The following is a 23,870-nucleotide window of genomic DNA, read 5'->3' on the forward strand; positions in this document are numbered from 1 at the left end:
CTGGGATGGGAATTCTGTCACTCTGGGCTGGGAATAGAGGCTGGGATTTCTGTCATTTCAGGATGGGAATTCTGTCACTCCAGGCTGGGAGTTCTGTCATTGCAGGATGGGAATACAGGTGGGAATTCTGTCATTCCAGGCTAGGAATACACCTGGGAATTCTGTCATTTCAGGATGGGAATACAGGTGGGAATTCTGTCATTCTGGGCTGGGAATATGGGCTGGGAATTCTGTCATTCTGGGCTGGGAATACAGCTGGGAATTCTGTCACTCCAGGCTGGAAATACAGGTGGGAATTTTGTCATTCCAGGCTGGGAATATGGGCTGGGAATTCTGTCATTTCAGGATGGGAATACAGGTGGAATCCTGTCATTCCAGACTGGGAATCCTGTCATTCCAGGCTGGGAATTCTGTCACTCCAAGCTGGGAATTCACTCATTCCAGGCTGGGAATACAGCTGGGAATTCTGTCACTCCAGGCCAGGAATACAATCCGTGTGTGCAGGGCAGTCCCAAAATGAGGTGAGAAATGTGAATTTCTGTAAATGTTTGCAGGAATCGCAGCGGGGCAGAGTTTGTGCAAAGCCACGGCGGGGTGTGAACGGAGTGGTGTGAGCAGAGCCTGGATCTGGATGGGAGGAGGGAAAATGCAGGGAACAGGGAAATGAGGGATGTGTCACCCCGTGACACTGCTCACATTGTCATTAACAATTACACAAACTCATTTGCATGTGCTTTGCATAGGGCCACTGCTGGGGTGACATCCCCAAATGCTCCAGGGTCCCTAAATTCAGGTCTGAGCTCCCCCTCTGGGAGTTCCCCCACAGGAAATTTTCCTTTCTAAGCAGCAGCCCTCGACTGGGCCCAGTCTGGGAGAGGGTGGAAACACAATATGATATAATTTGGTCTGATATTGCTCTTGGATGTGGGTTTGGGGGAGATGTTTGTGCCAGCCCTCTCCACATCAACTTCCTGCTCAGCACACAGAGCCACGTGTGTTGTTATAAAGTTAAAAATGGGTTTATTTTATCAGATATTGGCTATTCCGTTGTCTTCTCGTGCAGCCAAGTAATTTTCACTGAAATATTCCTCTTTCTGTCCCTCAGAAAAGGGTATTTCACACTTTTCATGCCTGCAACAGGCTCAGCAATAAAGGGATTTTAAGGGCTTGGTTGTGTTTTCTATCAAGAAATAGTAACTGAGAGTCTCTCATTAAATCATTTTTATTCAGGGTCAGAAATGCCCCTATATTACTTTAAAGCAAAGAGTAAATTTGGATTATTAGGCAAAAAGGGAAAACTCTTGGATACTGGGACTAATGGAAACAATATGTTCAGAGAAAAAAATGCATATCTTTAAAAAATATTATTGTGTCTGGATATGGCTTTGAGCATGTGAGTTATGTGACACAATACATTTTTGGGGAAGTTGCAGAAGAGGAAAATAAAAGAAATGGGGGAGTAGGAGATAGATTCTCAAGTCATTTATTTTACTGTGATACGGCCAAAAGGGGGAAATGCAACTTTGGAAAATTAGGAATTGAAAACAACAGAATTTTGGAGGGTTTGAGGGAAATCTTGATCTTTCATTTTCCCTCCCCATAGAGGTTAAAAATCAAAAAAATACCATAGCTTTAGCTCAGGAGGAGGACAACTGGAGGATTGTTTTGGGGCTGTTCTCCCCTACTCCAGTTGCATCCCAGTATTTTCTTTTGGAAATGGAAAGAAAAGGAAAGATTTAATTTTCTGGCAGATCTGAGTGCTGCCATCACTGCCACAGCTGGAGCCACTGACAGCACCTCTGGAAATGACTGCGTGTTGACAAAGGCTTTTTTTGGCAATAAACCATCATCTGAGCCTCGGGAGCAGAGAGGAACAAAATTTCACTACATGTAAATAATAGCCTAAAAATAGAAGCGCAGATTGTTTTTCTCATTAAGTTCCTTCTCCATCCTCCAGTCTATTCTGCACTGAAAAGGGAGTGACTATCAAAAAGCCCAAACTGAAAAAAATGAAGAGCCTGGTAGAGGTTTGGCTGTAAAAAACACTGGCAGGACCATTTTAAACCTGATTTTCTGTATCCCCTTTTTTAGTTCTCTTCCTTATTTTAATGCAGCCTAAGCCATTCTGGGGCTGCTTTATTTAAAGTGAGTTTTGAGAGAGGACGCTGTGGTTTATGGCCACGTGTCAAGTTTGATAGTGGTGTGCCATGATTTGGCAAAACACTTGAAGCACATGTCCACATCCCACTGAATTTGGTAGGAAGTGAAGAAGCAGAGGAAAAGCTGTTTGGCTGTGCAGCAGCCTCATTCAGGGGGAAAAAACACAGAAGTGATTGAAATAAACCAAGGATTTGTCTCCACACAATTACAGAGCTTTAAGGCCAAATTCTTTCAACTTGACATGAGCTCATTGATCATATTAGATCACGATTATGACATGTGTTTAATAATTTCAAATGGAAGGGTTCTGCACTGGGCTGCCTCAGACCACTGAAATAGACGGGCTAATTATGGGAGCCGTGGGCGTGCTGGAGTCATCTGACTTTTATTTTTTTTAGCAATCTCACCGAGCACCCTGCCCCCTCCCCAAACAGCATTTCAGATTTGGAGAGAAATCTTCATTACGCGCAGGATTATCGGAGTGCTGCTCATCAGCCTCCTCTAATTGCTGCTCATTTTCCGAGGGCTTCGTTTGAACGTGGCAGAACTCCAGGAGAACAGTGGCCATCCATGGAGCTGGGATGAGGGAAGAGGAAAGAGGGGTGGCAGCCAGGAGTTCCCCCGATTTTCTGCCAGGCTGGAGAAGATTTCTGAGTGAAATGCTTGGAAATGAAAAGTTTGGAAAGAGATACGAGTTGTGTGCATTGTATCCGGACTTCATATATCCTTACCGTGAACAGGATGCCATCAAAAAGCTGCTTACTGAACACATAAAATTTATATAAATGTTTATATGTTTATTTATATATGTTAATATAATTTATATATGTTCCTTTTCTAGGTTAACTATATGTGACCTGTCCACCTTGGTCAAAATCCACAGTTTTGTCCTGGATTGATGGGAGGTGACACATCCTGATACCATTCCATTGTCATCCCTATCTACTAGGAGTTGTTTTCTTCAGGGCTTCATATAAATATTCTTACCAATAAACAGCATTGTATTAAAAAGCTCCTTAAACACATCTCTCTCCCATTCTTCCCTTAACACAAACTACGTAATTTTAAATCCTGGGTAACCCTCTGAGTCAAATTTTTAAAATTTAAATTAAAATTCTGTAATTGCCACTTGTGGTTATCTTACCCCAGGTTCCCTGCATGCGTTGTTTGAATCTGCAGAGTTGGGACATTAAAGCTTTATTTTATTTTCAGTGCTCATAATCTAAGTGCTTTCTGAATGTAGGACGATGGATTTTATGGCAGCTATGGAAAAATAGGAAATTTTGTTTTCTTTGTTCCGTTCTGTGCATTAAGGTGAGGGCCAAGGAGAGAATTTGTCGTGGTGATATATTTACGGAATAACACACAGGTAGAAAGAAGCTGAATCAAGCTATAGTGGCTTAAATACTAATATTTGATCCACCCAAATTCACAACTGATGCTGTCATCTTGCCAGGCAGAATTTTGGTAGATATTTTCCCCTCTGTCTTGCTGTTGGAAGAGCACAAATTTTATTCAAAATTGACATGAAATGAGCGTATTTGGATCCCAACTGTCTGCTCTTTGGGACTCCTAAAACACCTGTAGTGCTGTTCCTCGGTAACAGGAAAACCCGGGAGAACTCACGGTAATTCCTGAACTTCTCCGAACTAGCCCAGGGAAATAAAAATTGTAATTCCCTGAAATAAAACTTGTAATTCCCCGAAGTAAAGCTCATCATCTCCCGCTTGGCGCAGACCAGGAGCCGGAGGTTCCGCCGGCGCCCGCTGAGGTACCCCGGCCCCATCCCCTTCCACTACTAAAGGTCTGAAACCTGCGGACTGAGTAGCAGGAAGCGGAGCTGCAAAATCTCACTTTAATCAATTTATTTATTACTGCAGGAACGCGCATCCACCGCTCCCCTGTGGCGATCCGCGGGGCTGAGGGGAGCCGGGGCGCCCGGAGGGACCCGCGCCCCTCACGGAGCGCGCAGCGGGGCCGGCAGCACCGCGGAGACCGCGCCGCGCACGGCGAAACTTTATGGGCAGGGCGGCGTCCCGGGGCGGCTGGGGAGCCGCAGCGAGAGCCCGGCGGGTGCGGCGGACCCGGCCGAGGGCTCCGAGCGGCGGGGCCGGCCCGGCCGAGGAGGCACAAAATGGCGCCGCGATTCAAACGCTGCGCGCTGCGGGCGGGCGGGGCGGTGGGGGGGGGCGGTGTCCCGGCGGGGTTCACTGCGCCTGCGCGCAGAGTCGCAAGATGGCGGACAGTGCGGAACTAAAGGTAAAGCGCAGCTCCGGGTCCCCCCGCGGCGCCGCCGGGGCCGCGGCCGAGACCGGCCCGGGGCGAGACGAGCCCCGTCGGGGCGGCCGCGGCGGAGCCCCGCCGGCAGCGAGGGCTGAGGGGCGGGGTGGGTGGGGAGCGGAGCGCGGAGCTGCCTCCCCTCGCCGCCCCCCCTCGCCGGCCGCGCTCCGCCGGGCGGCCCCGCCGGCAGCCGGGGCAGCGCGGGCGGCTCCGCTCGGCGCCCGCCGGGTCGGGCCGCGCCGCCGCGGGCGGAGGGCGGCGGCCGGGGGAGCCCCCGCGGGGGGCGGCGCGGCCGCTGCCGGGGCGGGGGACGGAGCCCCGGGCGCCCCGCGAAGTTTGCAGGGGAGTCCGGCGGGAGCGACCCCGGCAGCGGCGGCGCCCGCGGTGACAGCGGGGGCAGCGCGCCGGGGAGGCCGGCTCGCCGCCCCTCCGGTAAATAAAGAACGTCACAAGCAGATGTGGAGGAGTTCCGCGGCGTTGAGCTGGCGGCCGTCCCTGTCATCCTGCGGAACGCGTGGAAACGGGGCGCTCCGAGCGCCCCGCAGCCCGGCCGCCGCTGCCCGGGCCGGGGTCGCAGCGTTTGGGGCGGTTCTGGAGGATTTTTTCGGGGGGTTTTGGGCGCTCACCCGCGGGGCAGGAGCGGGAGGAGCTCTGGCGAACGCGGAACTTCGCGTTTCCTAAGGCGCAGGAGAATCAGCAGGTTTGAGGAAGAGCAGCGCGGATGGAGGGTGGTAAGGGAAAGCATCCGCCCCACAGTCCGAGGAAGGGACCCCCCGAAACTTTGCGGGCGCTCTGAGGCCGTGCGTGGGTGCAGACTGAGCCCTGCACTCCCTGCAGGGTGCTCGAAGTTGCGGAGTTTCCTCGCAGTTGTCACAGGGTCCGTATTCACCAGGAGAGCTCCTGCCTCTGGAAGTTCGCAGTGAGCGGCACGAATCAGGTGGATGTGAAATGTGTGCGGGCACGGGCGTGTGAAATGTGTAGCATAAACTACGGAATATGTCAAGTATGACTAAGGAGATATTTTGTCTTTCCCCTGAGGTTTGGTAGATCTCAGTTTTCTGGGTATCAAAGGTATCGTGCACTTTAGTTTTTAGATGCTTAAGGAGCTGTCAGCAGGTGAAGAAATATCAGAACTTGGGTGTGTTCTGGCTGGTGTGGGTCAGGAGCCTTCAGATCCTCCTTTAAATCCTCCTCTGGCCTCTGTTTTTCTGGCTATCCTCAGACCACATTGTATTGCTTGAGCTGTGGAGTCCTTAAGCCTTTTTTCTTTTCAAACTCTGCTTCCCACATAATGAGATCAAAGGGTTAAGATGTGATTCCAGTGCTCAACTTTTTGTTAATTTTAGCGTGGCAAATGGAATAAAGTGTTTTGGTAAGTAACTGAGAGAGTTTCGTGGTGCACAGCAGCCAGCTTGGCTTTATGTGATGCCTTTATTAGCAAGAGGGACTCAAAAGGAGTTCAGAGAGGTGGGAGATAGGGAATAAAGTCATTCCAAACCTCTTTATTGATCACTGTTAGAAATCTCCTTCTTGAGAGTCAGCAGAGAAAAACCAGAGTTTTTTTGAATTTATGTTTCCTAAAGTGCTGTTGCCTCAGGGATGTGGAGGGTAAATACCAAAGTTACTATTTTATTGTCAATTCAGCTTTCTGCTCGGGTTATGACTGGAGTGGTACTTGCAGGCAGGGATGGGAGGATGGCTCTCTGTGAAAAGTTGGGCTTTTTTCTCTAGCAACAGGAGCTTGGCAGTTTGCTTAGCAAAAAAGTCATTACTTCATAAATTCATTCTTGGAAGACCTCAGGACATTCTGAATTTTTTTATCTTTAAACTTACAAAGGTGGGTGGGTGGGTGCTGCTCTGTCAGGAAGGACAGGGGGCACAGAACCTCCTGCTTGGGCTTGGAGCTGTCACCCTGCAGCTCTCCAGGCTCTCAGGTGCTGCAGGGGCTGAGTGCTCCTCACAAAATGTGACGTCGTGGCTGGGGACACTGGCTGTTTTTTAAGCTGGAGTAAATCCCCAGAAAACATGCCTTTAAGTTCTTTTTTTTGGGAGTTGAAAGGTAGCTAAGGGAGGGTTCGTGAATAAGACTCTGCTGTTTGAAGAATGACCAGTGAATTCCTTTAATTATTTTCTTAGGTAAAGCCTTGTACGGTTCTCCTCTGATTAATTAGCAAATGGGATTGATTTCAAGTTTAGTGACCTTAAAAAACTAAAATCAACTGTAATACTTGGGCTGGGACTCTTTTGCCTGGCCAGAAAAAGTTTGTCAGGAAAACTTACTCAAGTTTCTAAAACTTTGTTGCCTTCCTGTGCAAAGAGCCCTGGGGCTGTGTGTGGGGAGCATGTGGAAATTGGGGAATGTGATATGATGGGTGCCATTGCCAAAGGAAAATTAAAGTTCTTGCTCCCTCCAGAAAAACAGTGGTCAGTCTTACTTGCCACAATTTTTCATGGAGTTTTAATCATGAAATTGCCTTTCCTGTCATCTATTTTCTTACCACAAGCAAGAGCCTTTCAGCCTTTTTTGCCCCCATTTGGGATTGCTTGTTCTGTGGGGGGAAAAAAAAATCAGATAAGATGAAACAGAACTTTGCAGATCCCAGCCTTGTGAGGTTCCCGAATTCCCGGGTACTCAGGAAGGTTGGGGTAAATTGAAGCAGTGTGTTTCCCTTTCTGCTGCTGAAATAAGGTAACTGCAAAGTTTGTTCTTGTGCAGAGTTCTCCCTCACTCCATAGGCTGAGGCATATGTGAATTTTCCTGATCTTAATTACTATTCCTGTCTAATTGCACCCAGACTCTAATTTATCTCAAGGTAAGCTATTTAAAGCTCTTTCTAATTGGAAGGAGTATACTTGAGTGATTAAATCTTTCCTTCAATATTTCTTACATCTATTTAAATTGGTTATTAGATTGTTGTGATCTTTGCCTTCCACTCCAGCATTTTGGAAATCATTACACAGTTTGCAATAATCAATTCAATTAAGCACGGATCAAAGAATGAAAAAGAAAAGCTTATGTTCAAGTATTGTCATTCTTGATACTGTCCTAAGAAGCTGGTTTGGAAAGCACATGCTGGGAGGTTTTCTCCTTTGTTCTCTCTCCTTTTAAGAAAGTGCCTTTGGGGATTGAAGAGATCCCTGGTGTGTTTCTTGTTAGACATAATTTATACTTTAAAAAAAAAAAAAAAAAAAGTGAGCCAAGAGTTTGAATGAAAATTCATCACAGCATTTCCACACAATGGTGAGGAACACAAACCACTTAGAAATATTCTCAGTTGGGAAATACCCCTGCCTGAAATCCAGGGAGGCACTTTTGGGATAACAGTGACAAATGGACCTGTGGAATTGCATCCCTTATTTTAATAAACATAATCTACCTGTTTCAGTGTTCAATTAGAATTTTACACTTCTGCATTACGAGCTCTTCCTGCTTAATCCTTTTATAAGTTGCTGAGGTTGTGTGTTGCTGAGATTAAAGTAAATATAATCCACTTTTCATTGTTATCTGAGCCCTTGGATTACGTTTGCTCATGCTCTAATTTGGTGTGTGCCAGCACAATTGTATTTTTCACTGCTTTTTGGGCTGGGTATCTTTTTTTTTGAGCTTTAGGTCATCATCACTGGGGTTGCAGATATCAGAGGGATAAAATTGGCAGCTGAACTGTGCAAGCCTCAATCCATAACCCTTTTTTATTGCCAAGAAACCCCAGATTGTTGCATGCACATAAATACAGTGCCAGAGAAGTTTGGGTAAAAGATCCTGGGAGGATCTGTGGGTCTGTGCAAGTCAAATTCACTTGAGGAGGAAGCACCAGCATTTCTTAGTAGTTATTTTCAATGGATTTACAGGTGATTTTATTTGGGTTATGACGGTATTTAGGAATCCCAGTTAGAAGCAGGTAGGAGATGCACCAGAAAAATGTTCTTGCAGGGAGGAGAAGTGCTCAGGACTGCCTGGCCTTGGGTAAGAATATTCATGGTCAGGCACACAAGAGAAACAGTTGACAGCATCCCATGGAGCAGGGCTGGGGAGCTGGGGCGCCTCTGACACGGAGGTTATTGATGGGGATGGAGCCTGAGTGCTGTGCTTCAGAGCCCAGCCAGGGCAGCTCGTCCCTAATGCGCTTGGCACGGTGGGATGGAGTTCCTGGAATCCCTTCTCAGGGAAACCAGCCTCTCAGCAGTTCTCTGCAGTGCCATTAGAGTGAAAACCAAACCAGGGCTTCGGGCTCTTGAGGCTCGAGTGCTCCCTGTAATTGTTCTGAGATACCCCCAGCCCAGGCCTTTCTCTGGAGCATCTCCTGGAAACCTTGTTTGTCCTGAAGCTTGGGGTGAGGTGAGGGCTGACCCTTCAGAGCATCTCCTGGAATTCTTGTTTGTCCCAAAGCTTTGGGTGACTTGGGGGCTGACCCTTTAGAGCATCTCCTGGAATTCTTGTTTGTCCTAAAGCTTGGGGCGAGGTGAGGGCTGACCCTTTAGAGCATCTCCTGGAATTCTTGTTTGTCCCAAAGCTTTGGGTGACTTGGGGGCTGACCCTTTAGAGCATCTCCTGGAATTCTTGTTTGTCCTGAAGCTTGGGGTGAGGGTGGTTCTGACCCTTTAGAGCATCTCCTGGAATTCTTGTTTGTCCTGAAGCTTGGGGTGAGGGTGGTTCTGACCCTTTAGAGCATCTCCTGGAATTCTTGTTTGTCCTGAAGCTTGGGGTGAGGGTGGTTCTGACCCTTTAGAGCATCTCCTGGAATTCTTGTTTGTCCCAAAGCTTTGGGTGACTTGGGGGCTGACCCTTTAGAGCATCTCCTGGAATTCTTATTTGTCTTAAAGCTTCGGGTGAGTTGGGGGCTGACTCTCTGGATCATCTGGAATTCCTGTTTGTTCTAAAGCTTGGAGTTATTTGGGAGCTGACCCTTTGGATCGTCTCCTGGAATTGTTTGTCCTAAAGCTCAGGGTGAGGTGGGCAGGTGCTCTCCATCCCTGTGGCATTGGGCTCTGCTGAAATGATGGAATCTGAAGCCATAGTCCCTTGGTTGCTTGGGAAGCAGCATTTTGAGAGGGTTAATTTTTGGATCTCTCAGTGTCCCAGAGGATTTGTGGCTGGAGAATGGATTTTCTCTCTTGGGGCTTTTCTCTTACATGAGGCCTTGATGTTTGGCTCTTGGCAATACGAGGAGAGGATTTCACCTCCAGAGCTGAAGTTGTGTTAGAAATGTCTCTTTGCTTTTACTGCTGTGCTTTCAGTGTAGAAACTTTTGCTCTACAGGTGCCCTTCTAATGGAAAACTTGGCTTTATCACCCTCCATAAAAAGTAGTAAAAGCCTTTTGAAAACCCCAGATTTCAAGGAAGAATGCAAACATGGCTTTTACGTGAAAAACTTCTCTGTAAATACCTTGTGTGCCTCAGCCTGTGCTGCCCCCCTTCACCTCTGATTAACAGAATTGTGCCTGCAAGAATCACAAATAAATGTTTGTGTTGTTCTTGAGCAGGAGAAAAGGAGAAATGCCCACCTGGGGCAGCTGGATTTTGGGATCCTCCTCTTGCTGGAGCTCAGGTATTGATTGTGCTCTGTCTCTGCTCCAGCTCTGTGCAGACCAGTGAGTGCTGAGAGTGTTGGTTTGGGCTTTTTAAAGTGGAGCTGATTGGATTTTATGATGCAGAAATTGCACGTAGTACCTTCAATAGCAGTCTGTTCATGGAAACAAATGCCTTTCTTAAAAGTAGAGTGAGTAGAGAGAGCAGATATTGAAAAATCTTTTGCTAGGGAAGGGGATGAGGAGGAGAAAGGAGCTTACAAAAGACTGCTTATTTCTGTAATTTTACTCAATGCTATCAAAGCCATTTCAAACGTAGTCACTGCCATAAAACGTGGCTATTTCAAAGTAAATTAAAAGCTTGGGGGCTACAAGACAAACTGGAAGTATGAAAGCTTTGAGAATAGATGGAGCTGAGGCTGGGCCAGGAGATGGTAGCTTTGCTCTGATCTTGCAGGTTTTCAGGCAGAATTCTGTGGAACCAGGTGAACAGGATATTATTGTCCCTTCAAACCTTTTCTTCTCCCTCTTTGGCTGAGGCTGCCGTGGCTGGTGCAGCTGCATTGATCCAGGAGCTGCTCAGCAATTTGCTTCATCTGCTTTTCCCTTTGGGATTGGGGCTGTCCCTGCTGGTCTGTTGTGTCCCTCCAGATTGGATTCCAAGGCTAGGGAGGAGTGGGAGGGTGTTACGGGCTTGTCTGGAATATGGGAAACAAAGAAATGAGAAGCCAGGGTACAATTAGACCAGAGGTCAGCCTGAGCTTGACCTTCACGTCTATGGGAGATGATATACAAGAGATTTATATGGGAAGTGGCAAGGAATTAATGGCGAGGAAGAGGAGCCTCCTAAAGGCTGTGCTGGGGGAGAAGGGAGCCCTGGGCCCTGCAGCAGAGCAGGGACTCTGTGGCCACGTGGAAGTTTATTTAGGGGACACAGATAAGTGCTGTCACCTCACGGGCTGCACTGCAGATGCTCTGCAGTGAACTTCCCGTGTTTGGGTTAGGGAATGGGAATGAGCTGGCTCATTGGGAGTAAACATGGTTGGGCCCTGCCTGGGCTGCAGGAAATGCTCCAGGGGCCGTTTCCATCCGGGAAGGACGTCTGACAGCAGGCAGGGAGCAGCTCCTATCTCTGCCCTGCTTCGGGGCTCACACAGCCAGCCCTCCTCCTGCACACATGGTGGAGCATCCCTTCATCTCTGTAGGGACTTCCTTCCCTGTCCCTTATCTGCTTGTGGTGTCTCCTGAGTGCTTTTCCCCCGTTTCCAGCTCTGATAGAAATTGTCATGCTGAATTATTTAAGCCATAGTTCAGCAGGGCTCTCCCGTTGGTTTTTCATGGTGTTTCTTTCCATTTGACACCTTCTTGCTCCTTGATCCTGACCACCCACAGATCATTCGGTGACTCTGCTTGAGAGGGACTGTGGGCAATCTCCAGCCCGGGCAGGATCAGCTGTGGGGTCAGAGCAGGTCACTCAGGGCTTGGTCTGAGACCCCTCCAGGGATGGAGATGGCACCACCTCTGTGCACAGCCTCTTCCCTGGCTTGGCTGCTTTCATGGTGCAAACAGGGTTGGTTTGGCTGTTTTTGCTCTCCATCCCGAGCCTCCTCCTTAGCTTGTGCTGTGTGCAGTGGGAGGATCGTGGCTGTTTCCGTGGTGACCTCCTGGACACCTTGGAAGGTTGCCAGGAGGTTGCTCCAAAGCCTTTTCTCCACCAGGCTGAACGAGCCCTGTTCCCAAACCTCCTGCCAGGCCATCCTGCTGGGCCTCACTTGTGTGACGCAGAATTCCTGGGGATGGGGTTTGGGCAGGTGATTCCATGCCACAGTGCCGTTCTTGAGGAGTTTCCACTCCTGAGGATTTCTGTTTGTGCACGTCCTCAGCAGTGTGCAAAAGTAGTTCCTGAGACTGTCCACCGATCCCAGTGGAAAAGGTGGGAATTGCTCCCAGAAATTAAAATTTCATAAGGAGTGAACCTTTAGAGAGGAGAAGGTGACACACAGCTCTTCACCAGGAGGCTCCATGAAATCATTGTTTTTTTTGAAGCTCTCCTACTCCTTCCCCTTCTCCTGCTAAATCCATGGTTCTAAGCACGTGGGAAACTGAGCTCAATCTCCTCCTTGGTGGCTGCAACACCTGAAGTTGCATCTTTTGTGGTCACAGCCAGTGGAGCGTGCAAACACGTGAGAAATGTTCTCAGAAATTCGTGCTGGGCAGAACTTGGAGGCCTGGCTTTTCTAAGCTGGGCTTACACAAGATATTCAACTGAAAATGGGACATACAGGATGGTTTATACAAGATATCCAACTGAGAAATGGTTAGTTAGTGTGCAAAATAGAATGTAGGGTGAAAATAACAGCAAAGTGAGTTTGCCTTGGCAATTTAGCTTAGGTGTAGCTCCCTATTCTGTATTTTTTTTGTAAAAAGCAGAAGCCAAATGCAGTAGGGATAATTTGGTTCAGGCAAAATCTGTGATCTGAGCTGCAGGAGAGTCCTGTGAAGAGTTGTGTGGATGAGAATGTTTTTGATACATTCATTCCTCTTCTTGTTTCTCGAGACTCCCTAGACAAAATGATCTCACTTCTGTGCAGATGTTGTATCTCGTTTCCCTGGTGCAAAATAAGAGCCTTTGAAGCAGTCCAAGTATTTGTGGAGATTCTCAGCTTCTTGGAAAAGCTGTTGGAGGCAGCTCTGCTCAGGCTCTGGATGGAGCTGTGAGTGCACCTAGAAATGCACAGCACCAGGAACGTGGGACACAAACAAAGCTGTTCTTTTTGGTAGGTTCTGTGTTGATTTAACAGCCTCTCATCTGTGAATCTGCTGAGGCCACTCCATGGCAGGGCTTCAGAATTTTTTTTATTTATTTCAAGTATCAGAACTGTTGTTGGTTTGAATCACAAGGATTTGAAATAATATTTTTCTAAAGGGTGTCCACCCAGGTTTTCATTCAGTTAATTCCCCTTTTGCCTCTTTGCTGTTAAAGTGTGTCGCTTTCTGTTCTGTAGTGACATTTTTATTTGAGGCCTCGACAATGTCACTTGGCTTTTAGAGGAAATGGCTGAAAATAAACGTGTTAGAAACTGCTTCTTGGGGATGGAAAAGTGGCTGTGGTGGTTCAGACCAGGGGTCCATCCTGCCTGGTGGTGTCTCCTGCAGCTCCTGGAAATGTGTGAGTGAGGAAAAGCAACAACAGGGCAAGGTGGGAGAAATCCCTCCCTGCAATGTTCCTGCATCTGCAGGCACTTCCCCTCAGCCCTCTGCATCCAGTGGGGTGCATGAGCCATAATAAATCTGTTCTCAAGGGCCTTTCCAGGTTTCCTTGAACCTTTATAACCTTTATTTTGGGAGGGATTTCTGACCCTGCCTGTATTGTTTGGAGCCTGGTTCCATCCCTGGGTGCTGTGATGGAGGAGGACAAACAGCTCCTCCCTGCCCATCTCTGTGTGCTGCTCGTGGTTTTCTAGATTGGGTCACAGCTGTCCCCAGGTCCTCTGTTTTTAGGTTGATAACTCTGAGCTTTCATTATTTCTTCATTAGGGAAGTCATGCTGGACTTGTGCCATCCTCTGACATTTCCACTTCTCACCTCTGTGTATATATGTATATATAATTATTTAATTTGTTTTTTATGATGAGACCACCGAACCCACCCACACTTGGACCTTTGGGTGAAGCAGCAATTGACATAATTTAGAATTTTTTTTTTTTTGCTCTCTGCTCCCTCCCAACCATTTCTCCCAGTGATTTGTGTGCTCCCAGCTGAGCTGATGTTCTCATACCTGGTTTATCTTGGGCCCAGCAGTGGCAAAGGTCACTGTGCAAAGCTCTGGCCTGGCTGCTCTGCTTTCCCCACAAGTTCTGGACATTAAACTGGGCTCTGCCAGTGGTGCTCCATCCTTCAAACCCCACTGATCCGGGATTTTCTGGCTGTTCAGGAACAGGTTAAAGGAGAGTGCAGTGCAGGACTCCATGCATGACCTTCCCCTATTGTTTGTTCGGAACAGCTCAGCCTGGTGGTAACACAAGAACTTTGAATAGCTGAGCATCCAGGGCTGCTTCACTTTCTTAAAGGAGTTCCTGGTGCTGGAGGAATGCTCAGCTCGTGTGTGCACACTGGATTTTCAGCCTTTCCTTTGACCTGTTGTGTTGTTTTTAAACACATGGAGGACTCTGAGATGGTGCCAGGCTGCGTGGAGGGGAAGCTGAGATGTGTTGGAACTTGTTTCCCATGTTCACTTCCCTCCAAAAGTTTGGTAGAATGTGCCTCTGTTTTTTAGAGGACATTCACAGAGTTTGGTAAAAGGCTTGAGCTAATTAATAATTAATTAACCGCATGGACTCCATTCCTTGGGCCCATATGATGATGTCTTGATGTCTCTATTTTTATTTTCCCTTTTGCTATAGAGGCTGAGCAGTATTGTGAAGCAGTTTAAACATCCTTACCTGGAAGTTTTTACTTAGGGGTGGGTCAGGAGGCACAAAGGTGAAGCCAGTTCATACTAAAAATCTCTGCTGCAACCCAGAAATTGCCTTGTTTTGTCAGCAGACCCTGAATAATCCTGTGTGTGTAAAAGGGACAGGCAGGGAATAAATTCATGAACGTGTGAGAGTTATTCAGGGGCCATTAATGAGCTGCAAAAGCCTTGTCTATATGCAAATTGCTATTCAGGGTGGGATTTGGATGAGGTGGTTAATGAGGTGGGGCAGAGGTTTGGGCAGTCAGGATGAAAAGGAGCAAGGATGGAACATCCTCCTCCCTCTGCCCCAGAGTGGGATGGCAATGGGGCAGGAAGGCTTGGAAAACTGAGGGAATGTTGAATCAGAAACCGCAGCTCTCTCACCTGGTTGGGATTTTGATCATTTTGCTATCAGAGTTCTCCCTTTGGATCCTGTTGGAGTTCACTTGCAGTGGTTTTCATGGATTTGGAATCCTAGGTGTGGCTGAAACTTGGCTTCTAAAAATCCCCTCATTCCATCAGGGTGTTTGTTTCTGTGCAGGGTAGGGGTTATTGTGGCAATAAATTAATTGGATTCAGTCTGATTGTGAGGAAAAGTGTCTGGAGGATGGGGTGGTGGGTTGGGGGAATGAAATCTCCCTCTTCCCACCAAGCAATGTCCTTAGCATGTGCCAGAGTGCTGGGAAAGCGTTCCTGAAGGCCCTGCTGAGCTCTGTGTGGGCCAGGAAAATATTGCATACAGAATATATAGAATTTCCTAACTCGCTGCGTGCTTGAGCCTATAGGTAACACTCTGGCCATACACATAAAATGCAGTTCTCTGGCATGGACAGCCCTGGAAGCTGGAAGGACAGAATATCCCAGATTTTGAGGGCTGAAATAGGATTGTGGGGTTGGTTTCAGCTTTGCCCAAGGCAGTTCAGGCCTTGCCCAAGACGCATCTTTGGCTGTTTTCATTGCAAACCATTTTCTTTCTCCTCATTGAGGGCTGAAGAAAAGCAGGAAGATCTGCTTCCTCTGCCATTCTTCTGCCCTCTCTGTGCATTTTGCACAGTGGGGAGAAGCCCTGCTTGGGGCTGATATGGAAAACTGAATTTCCTGCTGAAAACTGAAAAACTGAATTTCCTGCTCCCCCTTTCCCTTTCTGTGTGCCCAGGGCTCTTTGGGCTCCAGCCCTGGGATCTGCATTCGGGCCTTGGCACGTGCTGCTGCCATACAGAATACAGAATTTATTTATTTATTAAATTCGTTAAATTTATTTATTTATTTATTTATTTATAATAAATAGATTGCAATTCTGTGAGAACAGGAGGTTTTCAATGGGAGCTGGACTTCTCCCTGCCATACAGAATACAGAATTTATTTGTTTAATTTATTAAATTTACATATAAAACTTTATTTATTTATTTATTTATTTATTTTTAATACATAACTAACTAACTAAATAAATAGCAATTCTGTGAGGACAGGAGGTGTTTTTCAACAGGAGCTGAACATTTCCCTGCCAGGATTTTCACCTGGCCTTGAATTCACATCATAAAACTACTTTTGCTGATTTCTCTCATTATAAAATACATTTTGGCACTTTAATCTACGTCACTGTGTGATGTAAATATAAATTCTATACTATATATAATTTAGTTTTTAAAATTTTATTCATTTATAATAAATATTATTAATATTTATTATTGAAGAACTCCCTGCCAGGATATAAATATTGTTATTTATTATTATTGAAGAACTCCCTGCCAGGATTTTCACCTGGGCTTGGATTCACATCCCAGAAATATTTTTTTTTCTGATTTCTTTAATCATAAAATACATTTTAGCAGTTAATCAGTATCAGTATGGGATGTAAATTTTCCTTTTTCCCCCCTTTTTCCCCCCCTTTCTTTCCTCCCCCATTTAAGCTGTTTTGGAGCAGTTAGTGGAGATTTTTCACTTATTTCAGGGAAAATCCCAACAAACCGTGGGATGGATGTGACCAGGGTGGTCCTTGGTGCCCCCTGACAAAGCCTGAGCTCCAGCCTTGGGAATTCATGTCTTGAAGGGAATTTTGCCTCAAATTCCAAAAGAAACCCTGAATTTTGTCACGTTCCAGTTTGGCTTTCATGATTTTTTTTCCCTTTTCCAGTGTGAATTGTGAGCTGATCACTCCAGTTTTGCAGTTTTCCCTCTCTTGGGGCATTAGCAGAGCCATTGGTTACTTTTCAGGGAAATGAGATTCAATTATGTACTGCCTTCACCCTGCTGTTCAGCACTTTGCAATTCAGTATCCAAATTTAATATGATTCTTAATTAAACCTTCTTGAGATACCAGAACAATAGTCAGGGACGATGTCATCTGTCTCCTGTGCTGCATCCTAGAAAATGGGACAAATGAGGAGAAAAAAGGGGATAGTTTGGATATATTTGAGTGCATAATCTCATCTCTGGAAGTGTTAGCTCATTTGGAGCTAATTAATAGCAAAGTTTTAGTGGATAACTAATTTTTCACTTAGGCCACGCGGGGAATAAATCACTTTGCAAGGTACAGAAATAAGATTGTGTTTTCAAATCTTGGAGGCAAATCTGCATCTCTTATGTCAATAATTTATTTTAATCAAGCTGGAGTTGACAAACAAGGCGAGCAACGCTGGCTGTTGGTGCAGCAGGGCTTTACAGAGTTTTACAAGCAAACATCGACCCCTGGGAATGCTGGTCTTGGTGAGCGTGTCCTGCTGCTGGCAGGCTCTGGGAGCTGCTCCTGGAGTGCATTCGTGGAATTCCAGGTGCATTCTTCTCCAGCTTTCCCTCCAAATTGCCTCACAAAAGCTCCCTGTGCTTCATGCAGGTATTTGAGATATTTAGGAAGTGAGCAGAGGTTGTTTCTGGTGGGGAAAGGATGGCTGGAAGGGAGTCTGACAGGCAAATCTGTCTGGAAATCCCAAATCTCTCCAAGAGCTGGTGGGATAATTTCTTCTTAATTGTGGATTCCACAGTGGATATTTTATTGTTTTAAACCACAGAGGGAGGGGAAATCAGTGTGGATTTGTGACCTCCTATGTGGCTTCTTAGTCCTGTGTTTTTTTACACAAACAGACAGCATTTCAGACCATTCCTGAGTGCTCTGACAGTTGTTTTATTTTGGTTAGAAGCTGTGATCCTGAGCGGACACTGGGTTTAGGAAGCTCTTTGCACATCTGTCTGCATCTGCCTGGGGCTCCAGTGCACCTCACCCCGTAGGAGCTGGCTCTGCTGTCAGCCAGCAAGGCTTTGCTGCAGAATATTCTCCATAAAAACTCAATTGGTGTGGCACTGACCCTCTCCCAGATAATTGTGTTCACCCTTAGCCTCAGGTGTGTTTGCAGAGAGGCTCCTGTGGCAGACCCAGGAATTCCTAAACTGGAATTTCTGCCTTTGCTCCGTGTGGAAATCATTCCCAGCTGCTATGAGAAAAAACACCAGGGACAATTAAGTTTAAGCGTGGCTGAAAAGAACCTGGAGCCTCCAAGAAAATGGAGATTACCACTGTGTCAGCAACCTTATTTAATACCAAAAGTAATAATATCCTTCACCTAGCAGGGAAATTCTCCTGGGCCTGCTAAAACTTTCGTTACGGATTAAGATAAAACGGGCCTTGCTTTAAATCAAACCTGCTTTAGACATGACTTAAGTCTTGGCAGACTTCTCCTAACAAATCTCTCTCACAGCTGGAGCAAATCCCTGCCCCAGCAGCTCTGCCCAGCCTGCTTGGTGTGTCCTCATTGCCACCACTCAAAAACCCCACAGGGTTCAGTGAGCAAACTCTGAATTTGGGGGTCTGGTCTGTGGCTGGATCCTACAAGAAAACCCCACAAGATTCAGTGGGCAGACTCTGAATTTGGGTGTTTGGTCACCCAGTTTGGCTGGATCTCCCTCTCAGAGGAAAAACTGTAGGAAAAGGGCTGGATTTGGGGTCTAGAAGGGCACTGAAGTGCCAGGTTTAGGTATTTCCCATCTCCCAGAGCACAGCAAAATCCCACAGGCATCTGCCAAAAGCACAGGACAACCTTTAAGAGGTGGGGATTATGTTAAAAATTCCAAATTCTGCCTTTGCCCAGCAGCAGTTCAGGGGGCTGGGGCTGCCTCTGTTTGTTTTTCCAGTATCCTGTCACTCGTCACTGAGTTTTGGGACTTTTATCACCATGGGTTTTTGGGATCCAGGCAGTGACAGACATCCCAAAGAACTCGGTGACATCACTGGGGTGGGATTAGCTGGAGAGCTCTGGCTGGAATTTACAGGCTGGAATTTCAATTTATTTGTGTTCAGGTATGAAACAGCATCACTGAGCTTCCTAAAACTGAGTTTGGGCATTTATTGGTGTTCAGGTATGAAACAGCATCACTGAGCTTCCTAAAACTGGATTTGGGCATTTATTCGTGTTCAGGTTGTTTTATTTTGATTTTATATTCAAGTTGTTTTATTTTGATCTTATATTGGTGTTTGCAGTTGTTTTATTTTGATTAGAAGCTGTGATTCTGAGAGGACGCTGGATTTAGGAAACTCTTTTTTAGGAAACAGCATCACTGAGCTTCCTAAAAGTGAATTTGGGCATTTATTGGTGTTCAGGTATGAAACAGCATCACTGAGCTTCCTAAAACTCACTGAATTTGGGGCTAGTCAGGTTTTACCAACATAATAAATATAAACTAGAATAACTGCTTGCCAGGGGAATATTCCATGGGTTAATTATCTATAGAATTCCAAGTTCTGTGCTTGCATGGGCTGGTACAGAAGGATTTTGATGAGAGATCCTGCCCAGAGCTTCCACCTCAGGTGCTGCAGTTTTTATGATTTCCTCCCTGCCAGCTTCTTAATGTTAGCACTGAGCTTAAAGGTGTAGAAGCTGAGTTGAAAATGGCACAATCACAGAATGGTAAAGGCTGAGAAGGCTGGCTCAAGGGTCAGGATGTTTCTATAAATAGGCTTGCAGCCATTGAATTGACAAGGAAATCTGCTGTTTGGGAGCCTGCAAAGGTAAATAACACCTGCTGGCTGCAGCTCTGTGGCAGGGAATGCATTACTGGGGAAATCAGGAATGCAGGTTGAATTTAAGGGAGCCCAGATCTCTGGGGTGCCATCAGCAGCTCTGCCCAGGCTGTTGGGGCATTTCCAGCATTGTTTTGTTGGCTGATTTTTACTGTTTCACGCCTGTCAGTTTGCTCCTGCAATTCCAACCTGGCCTTTCTGAGCACTGATACCCTGTGCAAACAGAGCTTTCTTTGAAATCCTCAGAAATCCTCAATCCTCTTGTATGTGCAACAAAATCATATTTAAACCTGCTGCTGCCTGGTTCCTTCACTCCTCTGGTTCTGCCTCCATTCCCAAAACCTTGCAGGTGCCAAAAAAGAGCTTTTCCTGATGGAGCCCTCCTTAAAGCCTGGAGGATGTTGCATATTTATGATTGTTCTGCTGTGCTCTGAATTGCAGGGGCTCCAACCTGTGGCTCTTGTGGTTGCTGGACAAAGGCAGGAAGTCCCAGGCTGTCCCTGCAGCTTCCCGGCTTTGCCTCACTCCCTCCTGCAGATTTTGGGGAGAAAGAGCTCAATTTTTATCGTTCAGCCTTGAGAGTTTCCTTAGATGAGCCTTGCAGGTGGGATTTAGGGCTAGGGGATGTGGGTTATTAAAAATGGGGATGTTTTAACCTTTGTGATTGGCCAGGTTCACAGATCTGAAATATGCCAGAGTTCTGTGTGAGTGTCACTTTTCCAGAACGTTCCTCTCAGGGTTAAGGAGGCTGCTCAGAGCTTGCAGGAGCTGTGTTTTTACAGCTGGGGCCTGGAGTTTACTGGGATTCATTCAGAACCATTTCCATACTTGTCTGACACTTCCTCATTGCTTTTCTTAGAGAGAAAAAAGATCAATTTTACGTTTTTTTACCTGTCTTTTGGAAGTGATTCGAGAATTTCTTTTTGATAAGGGGGAAATTTCCATTGGTGTTGTCCTTCACCTGTGAAGGAATTTGCTGCAGAGCTTGCTCTCTTCAGTCATAATGACCCTTAATTACTAAAAGATCACTAAAGCTAATCACTGTGTTTTTAATAACAAATTTACTATCACTGCCTGAAATTGCTGTTTATAAATTGATGATCTCCCATTTATTTTTTTTTTCTCTCTTTTTACTCATTCTCTTCCATCTTTTCACTGGGGTTTGAGGTGTTTTTTTTTTTCATTCCTATATTTCCCCCCTTTATCTTTCAGGTTAATGGGGAGGACCTGTTGGATTGCTTTAGGCACAGAATGTGGTGTGGGCCCAAGCCAAATGCTTCTTGTTGTTCTGGCAAATAATTTAAATATGTTTTGGAGGCTTATTCCCTGCTTCTGCTTATCATAAACATCCAGGAATAACTCGTTGGGTTCTCCTGATAGATCCTAGGGCTGATAACTGGAGAAATGTCCTTTTAAAAAAACAGGGATCAAACTTGGATTTGAATATTTTGCTTTGAGGACAGTTTTGGTGCTGCTGGACAGGTGAAAAATGCTCAGCCTTGTCCATCACTCTGTGGATGCTGCTCAGTTTATTAAAATATAAAAAAATATTGGTTTTTACCTGGTTTTTACCTCTCAGACAAGTCCCTCCCTTCTAAAAATGGGGAAAATAATTCAGGTTCACAGATTATTTCCCTGAATAATCAGTGCCTGTGGGACCAGCCACAGGTTATCCAGGGAATGTCTTATCCAGAGGCACCTACACTTGGATTTTATTTATTTTTAAGCTTAATTCCTGATTTTCGTAGGTCATGGAGGCCAGATGCATCTCCTGAAAATGCTCTGAGCTGCTAAGCTGTGCTGAGGGCTGGAATTCCTGGAGCTCAGTCTGGGAATCTTTCCTTGGCTGGAACAACTGGGTTTGTGTGGAAAGCCAAATTTCATCTCTGCTGTTGCTGTTGCAGAGAAAATCCAAGTAAATGATTCTTACCTTCACCAGTTTTCATCTTTAATAGCTTTTTTTAAAATGCCCTGATTATTTTGGGCAAGAGCTGTAGGTAGAAGATCCCTTCCCTATGGGTAATCACCAGAGAGCCTGAGGGGATTACTGCCATATATTTCAATTATTTTTTTCCAAATCTCCTTGGTGGAGTACTCCTTGTTTGCGGGTGGGTTCTTTCAGAGTGTTTCCTCAACACACAGAAATTTGGGATGCTCCTGCAGCAGCAGGAATGGCATCAAGTGCTGGGGATGACACGGGCAGAAAAATGGCCCCAGTTGGACCCGGTGCAAACAGGGCGGAGGGAAAACAGCCCGGGCTCTTCCCCACCTCTCACAGGCAGCTGTGGGGCTGGCTGGATGCCCTGAGGGGTTTGGGAAGGCCGTGCTGCTGGAGCTGGGGTGCAGGGATAAGGAATCCACGAGCGATGCACTTTTGGTGCAGGAGCACGGGCTTGGGTTGGGTTGTGGAGCAGGAAATGTCAGAGGTGTGTTCAGAGATCCCTCCTCGCTCCAGGAAGGTGTTCACAGGCAGGCAGAGCAGAAATGTGCCACCACCCCCTGCTCAGCTGGGTTTCTGGAAAGCTTCTTCTGAAAAATGTCTCTCACCATCCGCATCCTCTTTTTGAGCATTGAGTGTCCCCTCAGTGCCAGAATGCACAATACCAGTGTGTGCTTGAGGCTGGGATTTGTTGGAAACCAGTTTGAAGCTGTGTGGCAAAACCTCGACCTTTTTGGAGCCAAACAACATCAATTCCTTGTGCACTGCAGTGCTGTGTGCAGGAATGGATATTCCCACAACAAACACCTGGAATTGCAGCGTGCAGGATTTCTCTGCAGCCAGTCCTCGGGAGCTGTGCCTCCTTTCATTTCTCTGCAGTTCAGCTTTTTGTTGTTGTTTTGTTGCTTTATTTCCTGTTAGCATAGGGAGATCCCAACATTTTGACAGTTCTGCTCAGCAGCCAGGGGTGGGGCAGGTGTTTGTTATTTGGGGGCAGTCTTTGTGCTGGGGTTTGTACCTTGCAGGTGCCCCTGATCTTTGTGCTCCCCTGCTGCAGGCCACAGGAGAGAAATGCAACATTTCCTGCAGCAGAACTCTGTGTCTCTGCCCTTCAGCTCTGCTGCTGCAGCTGAGCCAGCCAGGGCTTGGAGCTGAGATGGGACAGAGAAAATGGGAGCAATTGAGGCTTTTCCTGGATTTCCCTGGTGTGTTTGGCAGCACTGGGGTTGTGCTATCCTGCCTGTCCCAGAGTCAGGATACCATGGATCAGAGCATGGGGAGGGCTTGGGTTTCTGCTGTGGAGCTGGGCTGGTGTCAGATTGTGCCCTTTCCTGACCCAGAGATGGGGCAACTGAGAGGTGGTTTAAAACTTTTATTCCATTTTCAGTCTCATGTGAAGGGTGAGACAATTCAGATGTTATAATTCACAGCATCACAATCAGCAGCCAACTATTTCCTAATTACATTTAAGTGTTTCTTGGTCTATCAGCTTTAGCCACACCATGCTGTAAATGCCTTAAAGCCAGTCATCTAAAATTACCTTTTGTGAGTCCTACCACAATGCATATCTCAAAGTTTTATTTCTCTAAAATATCTAGTTTTATTTGTTAGGCCATCCTTTGAAATTGTTTCTGGTTCTTTCAGCAATGTCTGCCCTATTCCATGGCATTTCTAAGTCAGCATTTCTTATCTCTTACGAATCCATTTCCCACAGGTTGGGCCCTGTAAACCCCAGCTGGGTTGGAGGAGGGACAGGAATTCTCTTGTTGGTGTTGTAGGAACTTTTCCCAGCTCAGCTTCCCAGGGGCACCAGCCCCTGGCAGTGCCCTGTGCAAGGTGGGCATGGTTTGAGGCATTGCCCCTCTGTGATGTGGATAGAAGGTTTATCTATGAATTATGGAAGCGTAATAAACCCACCAGGTTCACTGCTGGTTTTAGGGATGGATCTGTCAGGGCCCTGAGCACTGCAAACAAAATTATTCTTGTCCTCCTGTGCAGGAATGCGCGGGGTGGGGAAGATGTGGGGATTTTGTTTGTTTTGGGCTCTGAGCTGGCTCCAGCATGGCCCCTGCTCTCTGTGTGCTCATTCCAGCTCTCCTTTACCTTACAAATGGGAATTATCCAGCGTGGAGCAGGAGCTTCTCCCTTGCCTCAGTTATTTCTTAATCCTCTCGTGCTCTTGGCGAACTGAGCCCGTGAGTTTATCACAAAACAAGAACAGGGTGAAGCTCTGAGAGGTTCTGCCTGTTCAGGAAGTGACTCTTAATGGTGATGGCATTAAACCCTTCAGCTGTAACTACTCATTCTGTTGAAGAAGTGTTTGTATAGCATTATAAATAGTGTTTTTCCATGTTTCAAATCTATTTGTTTCACTTTCCTTTCAGCTGTCAACACTTCAGATTGGAGCTGAAATGCCTTATTCTTTTAAGACATCTTCATTTCTTACCAAGTACCTCGTCTGTTCTCATTAGTGGCTTTCTGACAGTCTCAGAGTTGAG

At 46.4% G+C, this 23,870-nt stretch overlaps 1 protein-coding gene across 1 annotated transcript in view; it reads left to right on the forward strand.

Annotated features, from left to right (window-relative positions):
- The first annotated feature begins 4,390 nt into the window (after positions 1–4,390).
- Positions 4,391–23,870, forward strand: part of PIAS1 (protein inhibitor of activated STAT 1) — a 56,108-nt gene continuing 36,628 nt past the window's right edge. Inside the window, exon 1 of the mRNA XM_058811788.1 lies at positions 4,391–4,419. Coding sequence (XP_058667771.1) covers positions 4,396–4,419 — 24 coding nt within the window. The 5' untranslated portion in view covers positions 4,391–4,395. The remainder of the gene's footprint in view (positions 4,420–23,870) is intronic.

The sequence above is a fragment of the Ammospiza caudacuta genome, chromosome 10, assembly GCF_027887145.1.
Source record: "Ammospiza caudacuta isolate bAmmCau1 chromosome 10, bAmmCau1.pri, whole genome shotgun sequence".
NCBI classification, from domain to species: domain Eukaryota; kingdom Metazoa; phylum Chordata; class Aves; order Passeriformes; family Passerellidae; genus Ammospiza; species Ammospiza caudacuta.